The 13,396-nt window shown below is 44.6% G+C and overlaps 1 protein-coding gene across 6 annotated transcripts in view; it reads left to right on the top strand.

Moving 5' to 3' along the window:
• SLC23A2 (solute carrier family 23 member 2) overlaps positions 1-10,140 on the top strand; it is a 136,242-nt gene extending 126,102 nt beyond the window's left edge. For all 6 annotated transcript variants that reach the window (XM_047852836.1, XM_047852839.1, XM_047852835.1 and 3 more), the window contains 3 exons: positions 508-645; positions 3,481-3,576; positions 5,363-10,140. In XM_047852836.1, coding sequence (XP_047708792.1) covers positions 508-645; positions 3,481-3,576; positions 5,363-5,595 — 467 coding nt within the window. In that variant the 3' untranslated portion in view covers positions 5,596-10,140. The remainder of the gene's footprint in view (positions 1-507; positions 646-3,480; positions 3,577-5,362) is intronic.
• Positions 10,141-13,396: the final 3,256 nt, after the last annotated feature.

The raw sequence follows: 13,396 nt of genomic DNA, 5'->3' as shown, positions 1-13,396 counted from the left end.
AAAACATAAAAACATCAGTCTCTGAGTTGAATTTATGTTAAAGGTAGAACCAAGTGTAGAATACTTATGCTAGGAAAAATAAGATGACCTTAATCTTTAATTGGTGTATCTAATTGCTTTAACTCAGATATCTTCTCTGAATGGCATTTACAACTGACATGAACTCTGTGCCATTTGGTTGTGATCAGGGCCCAGATCTTCGGGTGGGTTTTCCAGTTTAATCAGGATGTCTGCGTAGAGGTTTTAAATGTCCTTAGTTTTCTGCTTGGTCTAAAGAAAGTGAATGTGATGTTTGTGTCCCTGTGTAAGCCCAGATGGTACTTAGGCCAGGAGTCATTTGGTTCAGAGACCCAGGTGGTCACATTCTGACCCTGTCCTGTCACTGTTCTGTCTCCCAACTTGTTTCTGGCGGGACAGAGGAGGGGCAGGGTGGGGAGTCTGTGTCCCCTCCATCGCCCATCTGTACTGAGCTTAGTGCTGCCTGCCAGCTGATGTTTTTCTCTCCAGGAATGATCACAGCTGTTGGGCTCTCCAACCTGCAGTTCATCGACTTAAATTCTTCCCGGAACCTCTTTGTCTTGGGATTTTCAATCTTCTTTGGGCTCGTCCTTCCAAGTTACCTCAGGCAGAACCCTCTCGTCACAGGTAAGGAAAACTGGCCACAGCCACCAGCTCAGAGAAGACTTTGGAACTTCAGGAATTGTCTCCGTGAACATTGGTCCATGTGTCTGTCTCATTTGAGTCTTGTTTTGCCACAGCTTATCTGGAAGCCCTTCATGTTTCCGGCATGAGCTGGCACGTGCATCTGACTCGTGTGCACGTTAAGGGCTCTTTATTTACAGGGACCCTGTCTTTTGGCAGAATGCCTGTGTGTAAAACCTTTTGATTTTTCAGACTAATGCTTTCTGAAAACGTAGAATTCAAAACCCAGCTTCATAGACTTTCAAGTGCATGTCTTTCTCCTGAGATTGTAACTACTTTGAATTCAAGATTAACCCTTTTAACACCTTTTTAATACCCTGATGTCATGAAGAATGAACAAAGGGGAACCATCTTAAGTAGCAATGGCTGCTGACATTTTATGCGGAATTGGGGACCATATTATATATACATTATATATGTGTGTGTATGTGTATATATATATATATATATATATATACACATACACACACATATAGCATATATACTATATATGTATTTTATATATAATGTTTTATATTTATACTTATTTATAAATATAATTTATAATTTATTATATTTATATTAAGCATTTTATATTAAATATATATTTATATAAATATACATATTTTTGGGGTAAAATTCTATAATGTAAAATTAACTATTTTAGGTTTTTTGGGGGGGTTTTTTTTGTTTTTTTTTTTTTTTGTTTTTTTTTTGTTTTTTTTGAGACAGAGGCAGAGCATGAATGGGGGAGGGTCAGAGAGAGAGGGAGACACAGAGTCCGAAACAGGCTCCAGGCTCTGAGCGGTCAGCACAGAGCCCGACACGGACCGTGAGATCATGACCTGAGCTGAAGTCGGACGCTTAACCGACTGAGCCACCCAGGTGCCCCAACTATTTTAAGGTTTTTTTTTAATTTTTTTTTTTTTTTATTTATTTTTGAGACAGAGACAGAGCCTGAGCAGGGGAGGGGCAGAGAGAGAGAGGGAGACACAGAATCCGAAGTAGCTTCCAGGCTCTGAGCTGTCAGCACAGAATCCAATGTGCGGCTCGAACTCATGAGCTGTGAGATCATGACCTAAGTCGAAGTCGGACACTCAGCCGACCGAGCCACCCAGGCACCCTTAAAATGAACTATTTTAAAGTGAACAGTTCAATGCTGTTTTAGTACATTTACAATGTTGTATAACCACCACCTCTATTTAGTTTCCAAAACTGTCTCCTCACCCCAAAATAAAATTCCGTATCCATTAAGCAGTTAATTCCTCTTATCCCCCTTCTCCCAGCCCCTGGCAACCACCAATTTGCTTTCTGTTTCTGTGGATTTACCTGTTCTGGATATTTCACATAAATGAAATCATATGTGATCTCTGGCTTCTTTCACTTAGCATGTTTTTGAGATTTGTATATAACTATTTTATTCTTTTTCATGGCTAATAGTATTCCATTGTGTGTGTGTGTGCGCGTGCACACACACACACACCATAATCTGTTTATCCATTTGTCCAACAGTGGACATTTGGGTTGTTGCTACCCTTTGACAGTTGTGAATAGTGCTGTTGTGAACATTGGCATACAAGTACAGTCAGTCCTCACCCATGGTAGTTCTGCTCTGTAAGGTCACTGTGAACGCAGAATTAGCAAATGCTGAACCGTCCCTTCTAGGGGAGCAACAGCCAAGAGCAGTGTAACTCACCCAACACATGCGTTTTCTCCCTGAGGCTCAGCACGGCTTTCTTGCCCTTAGGAACAGTAGACCGCGCTTCTGCATGACACTTGGGGGCCATTTTAAACAACTAAATCACCGACCAAAAACACAAAAATGGGGAAGAGGCGGTATTAAACAGACCGCCACACGCACACTTGAGAAGAACAGAGGTGAAACAAGAAGGCAGAGCGTTACCTTGATTGACCTCAGCCAGGAACATGCATGTTGTTGGCAACTCAAAGTTTCTGCTGCTTTGTGAATGACTGCGAAGGCCAGGAGGATTCATTTTGGGTTTGCAGATAAGTTTTTAGTGTTTAGGTAAATTCAGATACAGAATCTGCTAATCATGAGGATCAGCTGGATTTGAGTACCTGCTCTCTGTTTCTTTGAGGTAGAATTGCCTTGTCATAGGGAAGTTCTAGATTTTTCACTCTGGGAGGAACTGCCAAACTGATTCCCACCACCTGAGCTCAGGGGTTTCTGTTTCTCCACACTCTTGCCAACACTTGTTATTTTCTGTTGAGGATTTTTATACTTTAAATCTAGGAAGTGTGTGAGCTTCTGATAATGAGGAGATTCTTGCTGCTTTTCACATTTTAATATATCACATTTATAGGAGTTCACTTATATAAATTCAGTTGCTCCTAATTAAAAGGAGCTAAAGCACACATCAGTGATCCAGGATTCTGAAACCCTTTATCTGGTTGTGAACACCACAAATATTCTTGTTGTCTTATTCTGTTTGTAGTTTTTTCAGCCTTGCAACGGCTATCTTTTATATTAATTTTTTTTCTCAATCTGCAAACACTACGCCCCAGTGGCTTCCTAGTTCATTATCGGGTAAGCTTCATTCTTAGATTTATCTTCTACGGTCCATTGTTGGGAATTCTCCTCATGGAGATAACCTTTTGATTATTATGGAAATTACTTATAATAGTTGAAAATGTTACTAGCAAAAAATTTATCTGCTCATATACAACAGAAATTTTCACCTTCATGCATCACATTGGCTGGTGATTAGTCCCCACCCCAGTGCTCCTTCTAGCTGTCCTGGCTGTGGCAGTGACCCTCCCACTGTGTTCTGTCTCCAGGCATAACGGGGATCGATCAGGTGTTGAACGTTCTTCTCACAACTGCTATGTTTGTAGGAGGCTGCGTGGCTTTTATTTTGGATAACACCATCCCAGGTATGTGGTATACACCAAACGTGCTTATTGCGTATGTGAATTACTTGTTTTGCGAAGTAAATACGGAAGCAGGAAGAGTGAATCAGTTCAGAGCCCTCACTGGTTCAAACTGTCTTTTCTAAAGCAGTTAAGATGATGCCTCCAGCCTCCTTTTATGAATCAGTTTTTTGCTGATAAACCTAGTGGGGTTTTTTTTTTCCTTGCTGAGTTGAGAGAAAGCAGGTAAGCTTCTTGCCCATGGTGCAGGGTGGTGGGATGTCTGGGGCACTGTCCAAGCCACCAGCCCTCCTTGCACAGCCTCGCTCAGTGCCCACGGTGGCTTTTGTCATCTTGTTCACACACTCTTCTGAGCCGGCTGTTAACAGCCTACAGCGTGTCTCCTCCTCCTTTCTGAGGCAGGCTCCCAGCTACCTAGGACCAAAAGACAGTATGGGTAGGCACAGGATCTTTCCAGGACCAGTGACTGAGAGGTGGATGGAGGCAGCTGTCTCCCCCACACCCGTAGCCCTTGTTTCTCAGCTGGGTGCATTCTGTGCCGAGCTGGGTGATGCTATGTGGGCCCTGCCTCACAGCCTTCCCAGCTTCCTAGAGGAGGCTGCTGGTACCATTGGAAAGTGCCACCACGGACACACTGATTGATGTACCTTCCATCAAGGAAGGGTGAGGCTTATTCTTGAACTTGAAGGTTTTGTTGAGATTTCTCCCCTAAAAACAGCACACCTCCAAAAAGCCTCAATCAAGAGGTTGCTGCACATGAGGCAAAAGGAATCACATGCACGAATAGGTGGAAGGTGTTAGATTGATGGGGGTCAGTCACTAACTCTCTCAGAACCAATTGAGCGAGAGGCACAGGAGTCTGACAGGTGGAAATTAAAGTTCACTTTGTTACAGCAACATGGATGGGAGGGCCTTGCTTAGATGTAAGAAAACAATGGTGTTCCTCATCCTGCACCATATACTTAAGCTCCTCATCTGGGTTTGGGCAGAGATAGTATGTTGTTAGGTATCCCATGTAGCCAAGGGCAGGTGCCATTGTGCCTCTCTGCACCAGAAAGATTTACAGAAAAAGTCAAGGGCTCAGGAGCTTCTGAGCCCTGTGGGCCCAGATCTTTCTCCCTGACTCATTTGTCAGGCTACCACGTGGAAGTTCACCCTCACATGTTCATCCATGACGAGTGGGGAGTACGTGGCAAAAGTGCCTCTCCCTCCCTCCCCCTCCCCCTCCCCCACCCCACACAGATGGAGCAAAGCAGGATAAACCTTGGCATGTGTGGATGGGGGGTGGTTTGCCGTGACCAGTTTATGAAGACATTATATGTGATATAATAAAGACCGGGTCCTATTCTGCAAGATCATATTTTGCATTTTAGAAGTTCTTGTGTTGGTTTTTGAGAACAGATTTGGGGAAAGAGATGGTGAGATGGAAGACCAGACAACCAGTTAGGAGATTGTTAAAATGACCCAAGAAAGCAATAACGTGGTGTGGGACTGACCTCAACAATGGGAATCGAGAATATGGGCCACGTGGGAGGGCAGTGAGGAGGCAAAGACATCGGGATGTTTGTGGAGCAAAAGCAACAAGGATGGGCTAGTGGTTCTTAGGTTTCTGGTTTAGGTACCTGGATGGCTGAGTGCCATCAACTGCTCCTCAAGGGGTCTTTGCTGTCGTCCTGGCAGGTTCCATGTATGGGACAGCATGTCAGAGAATCTCAACTCTTGGTGGAACTGTCAAACTAAACATTCCATTGTATTGTTTTGTGTGTGTGTGTGTGTGGGTGTTCCACAGGTACTCCGGAGGAAAGAGGAATCCGGAAGTGGAAGAAGGGCGTGGGCAAAGGGAGCAAGTCGCTCGATGGCATGGAATCCTACGATCTGCCGTTTGGCATGAACATTATTAAAAAATACAGATGCTTCGGCTACTTACCCATCAGCCCAACCTTTGCGGGCTACACGTGGAAAGGCCTCAGGAAGAATGCCACCAGCCGGAGTTCAGACGAGGACTCGCAGGCCACGGTATAGCTGTAGCTCACCCTGTGGCCCGGCCGCAGTGAGGCATGAATCTGTAGTTCCTTGCTGAGTAACAAGCAGTAACCTGTATGTTTGTATATCTGCATTTACATTCTGCACCCAGAGCTAAGACGATTACAAATAGCTTTTTTTGTTGTGGGTGGTGATCGTGTCTAATATTGTGTCTCACCTGTCTCCTTATTTAAGCCCTACCCCTTGCCTTTGAGAGCGTCCATTGAACTTGAAGTTCCTGTCCTCCTGTGGGAGTGGGTGTTTAAATCCACAGCGGTTCCTCGGTTTGGGTCTCCTTCCACCACCCTGGGCTAGCTTTCCTACAAGCTGCCTCTGGGGTGCAGGGGCTTTTCTGTTCCAGAAGCACCTGGACCCGCTTCTATTTTATTTGACCTCAGCCTGCACCCGCATAGACCCCCTCTGCTCAAGGGGCACCAGTATCCTCGCACTGTCACATCTGACTGGTCAAATGTGATTCTGTGTCCTCTGATGCTCCTGTAGCAGGAAACTATTGACCTGATTGAAAACAGTCAACATGGTTACCTTATACCCATATCTGTGTGTGGGTAAGGTCTGTACAGGTGTTAATTAGAATTGAAATCTGTTTGGGGGATTGGAGGGGAAAGGAAAGGACCTTGAAGTCAATATCTGATTCTCAACTGCTCTTTCTTGGTGCCACCCTGGCCCGGGATGGGCCAGCACATTTCATACTGGCCTCTTTTTCACTATAATTGAGACACTCTATCTGACATTTTATCACTCCAGGCTGGTGTGATGGGTATAGAGTGCCACACAGGGGCACTAAGCAGATGTTTATGGGAGTCTTGACTCTGCCGTCATGTGGATGTCAGTTCTTGTTGCGCGTATCTATAAATTACAAGATTTTATTCCTATTTAATGTTATTGACTATAACAGGTTTTTGAAATCAGTGTTTTTCCATGTGACCCTCTTTCCTTGCATCCCTATTACTTGTCCCCCACCCCTCACTTCCTTAAGAAAAGAACCAGCATTTATAAAGCTGTGGATACCATCAGGGAAGCTTGTCATCAAGGCTTTTGAAGGCCAGTAACCATTATTGTGGTTGTGTTTTGTATTGCTTGATACCATGAAAGTGTATATACTGTAATGCCTAATCTATTTATCAAAACTGACTACTGGACCAGAGCCCAGAAACCGTGGGTTAAGTTACACGTGAATTTGTTTTGTGAAGAAGGGAAGCTGAGGCAGGTAATCAACAGAGCCGCCATATTGAATGGTTGGACATCCTGGTAAATTCATCCCTGTAGTTCTGTTGCAAGTCATTTCTGGCAATTAAGGCTTAAGGAGACTTTCTGTGAGTTACCATGTGGAATGTCCACTGGATTTTGATTTTGCAGGGGGGGGGAAATTAGACTGGCTAAATGCTGCCTTTCTTGTTTTAAGTTATTGCAGAAGATGGTAAGAAAAGCAGTAGGCAGGGCCCCTTCTGTTGATTTCTCATTAATAACACTAAATCTTTTCTGGAAAAGTTACTTCTGTGGAATTTGGTTTGAAAATTTTCAGCCAAAGGAAACCCTGAAACACAAGGTAGCAACCTCGCTGCGTGAGGTTGTGCTTCTTAGGTCGTTTGTTAACCTGGTTGAGCCTCAGACAGCCAATGGGTGTTCTTGTCTCTGACAGCAGGGCATGGTTCTCAGCAGCTCTGTGTCCACAGGGCGCGTTTCCTGCCCCCACAGCTGGCTCTCCTCCACCTCGTTCTGATGTCTTTGGCAGCATTGTTGTACCACTATAGCCTCCTTGATTCCTGGGAAGTTTGGGGCTTCAAGGCGTATTCTGGCAAGAATAGTTCAGAGCCACTGTACCGTTTTGCCAAGATCTTATTGCAGATTAAGTAAAAAAAAAAAAAAAAAATTAGATTCTAAATTACATTTAATTTTGTATGTTTTTTAAAATTGTATCTGGTGCATAGTTAACTGTAGAAGCACACTGGTCAATGGGTTTCATCTCTTTAACTTGGTTAACTAGCACTCAGTGCTGACAGCCGTCCTGCACTGAGTTGCTGTCAGTTTCCTTCTGTTTGTGTTTTTGCTCAGCATCTCTAATTTCTCTGCTCTAAATAGTGGGGAAACTGTTAAACAGGCCAGAGATTTGCAGTATTCTAGTTCTCTAGGTGAGCAGAAGGACCAAATATCAAATAAAAGCATCTGAACCATTGGGTAATTTAACTTCCAGCATAACCTGATGGGGCATCTTCCCTCCTAGTGAGTGACACTTAGGATATGTGCTTCAAACATCCAGAAACCCACTCCCTTCTGAAAGGCCCTCCTTGGGCCGGGTTTTATTGGGAGCTTCCAAATCTGCTGGTCTGGGGGATGTCTTCTGCAAGCATTTAAATGTGGAGGGAAGCCCTGTATCCACACCAAATGTTAGAGATGACGGATTTTGCTCTTTTTGTTTCGTTGGGGCCAACTTTAGATTCTCTAAGGCAGGAGGAAGGGGACAGGAGGTGGGGAGGAAAGAGGGCAGCCCAACTAAAGGTCCCATTGAGTCTGGTGCTTTCTGCACTCACTTTCACTTGAGTGAGTGGAGTCTCCTGATAATGAACAGATCCTGCATGTCCAGCACACACAACCACGATCAAAAGTGGTCCTCCTGCCGGCAAATATGCTACAGAATGAGTCTGTAATTAAAAGAGAAATGTATTCGTCTGCTCCTTAGGTTCAAGCACACACTGAAAGGGAGGTTTTGAGGGACGAAGGGGCCATGTGCATTTACATTATTGGCCTGCATTTCTGGGGCCGCATATCCACCACACTTTGGCCAATAGAACGTTTTTAAATGTTTTGGATGTAAGTGTTCTTGGACAGGGCATTCAGCTCCAGTTTCCATAGTGACTATACCTACCCACCGTCTTTACATTGACCCTGGCCATCTCAATGTAAGAAGTAGAAAGTATTTATTTAGAAGGACAGTAGATACTTGTCCCATCGAGGTGGGTGGCAAGGGAGAGCCCACCACTGGTTTTAATAAAAACTATCTAACGTGGTTCATAGAGTAATGGGGAATGGCTCCAGTCTTTGTCTTATTAGGGAATTAAACTTAGATTCTTTCATACAGACTCTTTGTTAAGAGGGTTTCAGATGTCGTAGTTTCTTGTGATTGATGGAGGTAAGAGAAGTGGCTTAACCAGGCCAGTTGGAATGAGGCATCGTGGGTCCTGGTGGTTTCCCGTTTTCATGGTAACAAATTCACACACCGGATTTGCTTTATACTGTAGAATACTGACTTTCATGATGACGACTTGGTTTATGCATGAATACTGCAGTATTTCCATATAGTAAAGTAACATTTCTACCCAGGATAATAGTCAGTTCTCCAGGGAGGGAATGATATAATTTTCATGACAATGTCATGTGATAATAGAATTTCTCCATTGATGAATCTCTAGTATGTGTGTATACTTTATTTAACCATGCGTATATTTTATCACCATGAGCTAAAGTAATTCTTTCATTCACGGCCCTGCTGAAGGATTGGTACTGGCAACTTAGACTTACGAGTTGGCAACTATAATCATCCAGAATACTGATGCCACGAGAGTGGCCAGGCCAGGTAGAAGGTGAATAAGGAGCTGTGGCAGAAGCCTCATTCCAGAACCTGCCTGGCAATGAGCGGCAGCGTTGCGTGGGCGCTGTGCTTGGGACGTGCACACTCAGCCACACCCACCCCGGGCACCGTGGCTGTGCACTCACTGCACGCGGGCCTGAGGCTTCTGGGGGGCGCCCCTTCTCAGGGGAGCCCCCCTGGGCCTCAGAGAAGGGCCCTGGGTTTCCACATGCCATACGTGTTGTGCTCTGTCCCCTTATGATTTGGACACAGACAACAGGACGTTTCCCACCCGCCACTTCACCTGCAGTCACCTCCTGAGTAGCTTGAGAAGACTGCCCGTTGTCGCGGACATTCGGCTTCTCCCTGTGGATGCGGAAAGCACGTTAGCGCTGGGCACCCCTTTTCAGCAGCCTCACACACATTCCTGCCCTTCTAGGTTGTTCTTGACTGTGCCTGGTCATCCTCCGCAGAAGGAACACCCGGCGTCCTTAGACTCACTGCGCTTGTTTCCCGGCACTTAGGGCACCCTCACCAGTGTCGCCGTCTCACTGACAGTTCAAGTTAATACCCTTTTTTGTTCGTTGGTAACAACCTCTGTTTGACACATTAATAAATTTCTGACTGTTGTTAAAGCAGTGGGGATGCCTATATTTTCCTTGCGTTTTTGTGACTGACTTTGGCTATATACCTTTCTGGGGTTTTGTTTGTTTTTTATTTTTATTTTGCATACCGAGGGTATCTGGGGGTGGGGTTGTTTTTTGAGATGTGTAATTCTTTTATGGAGTTTTTAAAAAAGAATTTTCATATTGTTTTTCTAACATGGCTTCATTAAACGTTTAAGTATTTTAAAAATATGTAATATTTGGACCAGATGTTGTGAATAATAGTAGAGATAAAGCTATTTTATTCTGTATTTTTAAAACTGTTCCGTACAAATAAAAGCTCTCCTGGACGCAGTTCCTGTAAATGTGCCTCCTCCTTTGGCTGGTCTGTAGGAAATTTGTCGTTAATTAAAAGTCATCACCCAGGGGAGGGAAATCGACTCAATAAACTCGATTCAGCAAGTCTCAGATGTTACCGTTGTCGGGGACCTGGAAGACCACAGGAGGAAAGCAGGAGCCAAAGCATCATCTGTTCCCACGAGCAGAGAACCACAGCGGGCCGCTTGGCGGATGCCTGAGCGAACCTTCATTACAGGATGCACCCTGCTGCGCCGTGGGCAAAATGAGGAACCTCTTGTTAAGTCAGCGACATCTAGAGGCTGGATGGAGAGAGCCAGTCCGTCCACACGGTGGAATCAAAGGCTTCCAGAGCAGACTAAGCCCTACTGAGTGTTTAGGCAGGGGCCAGAAGTGCTGAGGCGTGGGTGCCAAAGAGGCCCGGAGCCCAGCTTGAGAGCAGCTGGTGACAGCTCGTTCTGTCAGGCCTCCTGGTGGGGCTTGAAGATGTGTGCGGAGGTGTTCGAGTATATTGATGTAGAGCTGACTTGGAATTTTTCCGTTCCCATCTCCATCCCTGGTCCATCTCTGGCAGTTTGGGCCATGAGTGGCCACCACGGCTGCTCCCATCCAGTGTGCAATCTGCTGCCTCCTGTTCCCAGTACCCTAACCTGAGCACTGCCACTGGGCAACCAGCCACAAGGTGAAATGTTCACCTTACATACATGCAAAACATGTGTATATGGTATTAATAGAATACCCATGGTTCCACTCCCCAGCGAAACAATGGCACATTACCAATACTCAAGACCCTCTACCCCATGGGCCTCTCTTCTGGGGCACCCCATGCACCAAGAGAACCACTGTCCAGATTTGGGGTTTATCCTCTCCTTGTTTTTCTTCACAATTTTGTCATATATATGCGTCCCTAAACAATTTGCCATTTAGTTTGTTTTACGTGGTTTTTAACATGTAAAAAGAATAGCAGTGTATATATTATATTTCACTCACTATTGTGAGATTCTTTCATGTTGGTACATGTCTATGATGTAGTTCATCCATCTTCACTGCTGGGTAGTAAAATTTAAGGTTAACAAACACAAAGATCATTCTGAAAGTTTCCAGAGACTGTAAGCCAGAAGCGGAGCCTAAAGAGCCAGGATCAATGCACATCAGATATTTCAGCAGCAACTTTGTGTATGGAGTTACATTTTTAAGGACCGAAGGAAAAGAACTTTGAACTTAGAATTTCATGTCTAGCCACTCAAATGCCCTCACTTAAATGCTTCAGATAAAGTACTTGAATATGAGGAGAAACAAACCTAGGAAGCATTGTAATTGCTGAGAGCAAGATAAACAGTAAATAACTTGGTAAAACTGAGGTCTTGATCCATTCTGGCTGCTATCACAGAAAACCATAGATGGGGTGGCTTAGAAACCAACATTTCTCAGTTTGGGAGGCTAGAAGTCAAGTCACCAGTCGATTCAGTGTTTGGTGGGGACCTGTCACCTGGTGCATAGATGCTGCCCTCTCACTGTGTCTTCACGTGGTGGGAGAGGCAAAGATCTCTTTTGGTGGGGCGGGGGGGGGGGGGGGAGCTCTTTTATGAGGGCACTAATCCCACTAATGAGGAATTCACAAATCCCCCACCATGATCATGACCTAGTCACCCCAATGGCTCCACCTCTTAATACCATCGTATTGGGATTAGGTTTTCATGTGAACTTGTTGGGTAGGGGGACAGTCTATACAGCTCCTGGTCTCAAACTGTAATTCAAGGCCATATGAAGTTGTTGATGGGGTAAGAGAGGAGTCTTAGACATGAGAGAAACCAGACTAAATGCACCAATAACAATTATTGGACTAAACTTGCCAATTAGAAGATGTTAGGACGGCTAGAACAAAATCCTGACTTAGTCAACACCAGTGTTCAAAAGTGTGGTTCTGTTGATGGCTGCAAGAAGATGTGTTCGGGAGCTGATAACATCTTAGAAACTTTATTAAAAGTGTGTAGGGGGCGCCTGGGTGGCTCAGTCGGTTAAACGTCTGACTTGGGCTCAGGTCGTGATCTCACGGTTCGTGGGTTTGAGCCCAGCGTTGGGCTCTGCTGACAGCTCAGAGCCTGGAGCCTCTTTCTGATTCTGTCTCTCTCTCTCTGCCCCTCCCCTGCTCATGCTGTGTCTCTCTGTCTCTCAAAAATAAATTAAAAAAAAAAATTGGGGGCGCCTGGGTGGCTCAGTCGGGTAAGTGTCCAACTTTGGCTCAGGTCATGATCTCACAGTCCGTGAGTTTGAACCTCATGTCAAGCTCTGTGCTGACAGCTCAGAGCCTGGAGCCTGCTTCGGATTCTGTGTCTCCCTCTCTTTGCCCCTCCCCTGCTCATGCTCTGTCTCCCATCTCAAAAACAAAAACATCTCAAAAACTTTTTTTAAAAGTATGTAAAAGTTTCTAGGCAATTTGACATCGTCTTATGTGTGTTGAGTTTAATACTAAAGTATCTCCCCTGTATTTTTGTATGTCTCTAATTCCAGAATTTCATAAATCTCTTAAAGCATATCTTTTGAAAGTCCTAGGCTATAATGGATTGGGGAAAACAAAAAATCCTTCACCACAGATAGGGTTAGAAGCACCTAGGGATGCCTGGGTGGCTCAGTCAGTTAGGCATCTGACTTTGGCTCAGGTCATGATCTCACAGTTCATGGGTTCCAGTCCCACATTGGGCTCTGTGCTGACAGCTCAGAGCCTGAAGCCTGCTTCTGTGTCTCATTCTCTCTCTGCCCCTCCCCTGCTTGTGCTCTTTCTCTCTCAAAAATAAATAAATGTAAAAAAAAAAAAAATTTAGAAGCACCTCACCAGAAACTGGTTTACTTAAGGATGGGCAAAATCGAAAGTAAGAGGATGGGGAAAAATCACATGGGGGAAATACTAACCATCTATTTGTTATATTATTCTCAGACAAAATAAATCCTGAGACGGCATTGTTAAGGTAGGAAAGTTTATGGTGTAATGATAGAAAGGTGCAATTTACAAAGAGTCAATTTTAAACCCAGCCTCAAAATTCATGCAGTATAAATGGATAGAACTATAGGAAGAAACTGATAAGTCCACCTGCCAGTGGGAGATTCTAGCACTTACCTTTTGATACGTCAGGCAGGCAAAAAGTGAAGTGAGGCACAGAAGTGAAAGTGGTCAGAGGGCATGGTTAGAACTGTACGCCCAACGAGTAGAGAATACACATTCTTCACAATCACTCAGGGGTGTTTCTAAAAACTA

This window comes from Prionailurus viverrinus, chromosome A3 (assembly GCF_022837055.1).
Source record: "Prionailurus viverrinus isolate Anna chromosome A3, UM_Priviv_1.0, whole genome shotgun sequence".
NCBI classification, from domain to species: domain Eukaryota; kingdom Metazoa; phylum Chordata; class Mammalia; order Carnivora; family Felidae; genus Prionailurus; species Prionailurus viverrinus.
The sequence above is the reverse complement of the archived record's forward strand: the minus strand, read 5'-3'. Positions and strand labels throughout refer to the sequence as shown.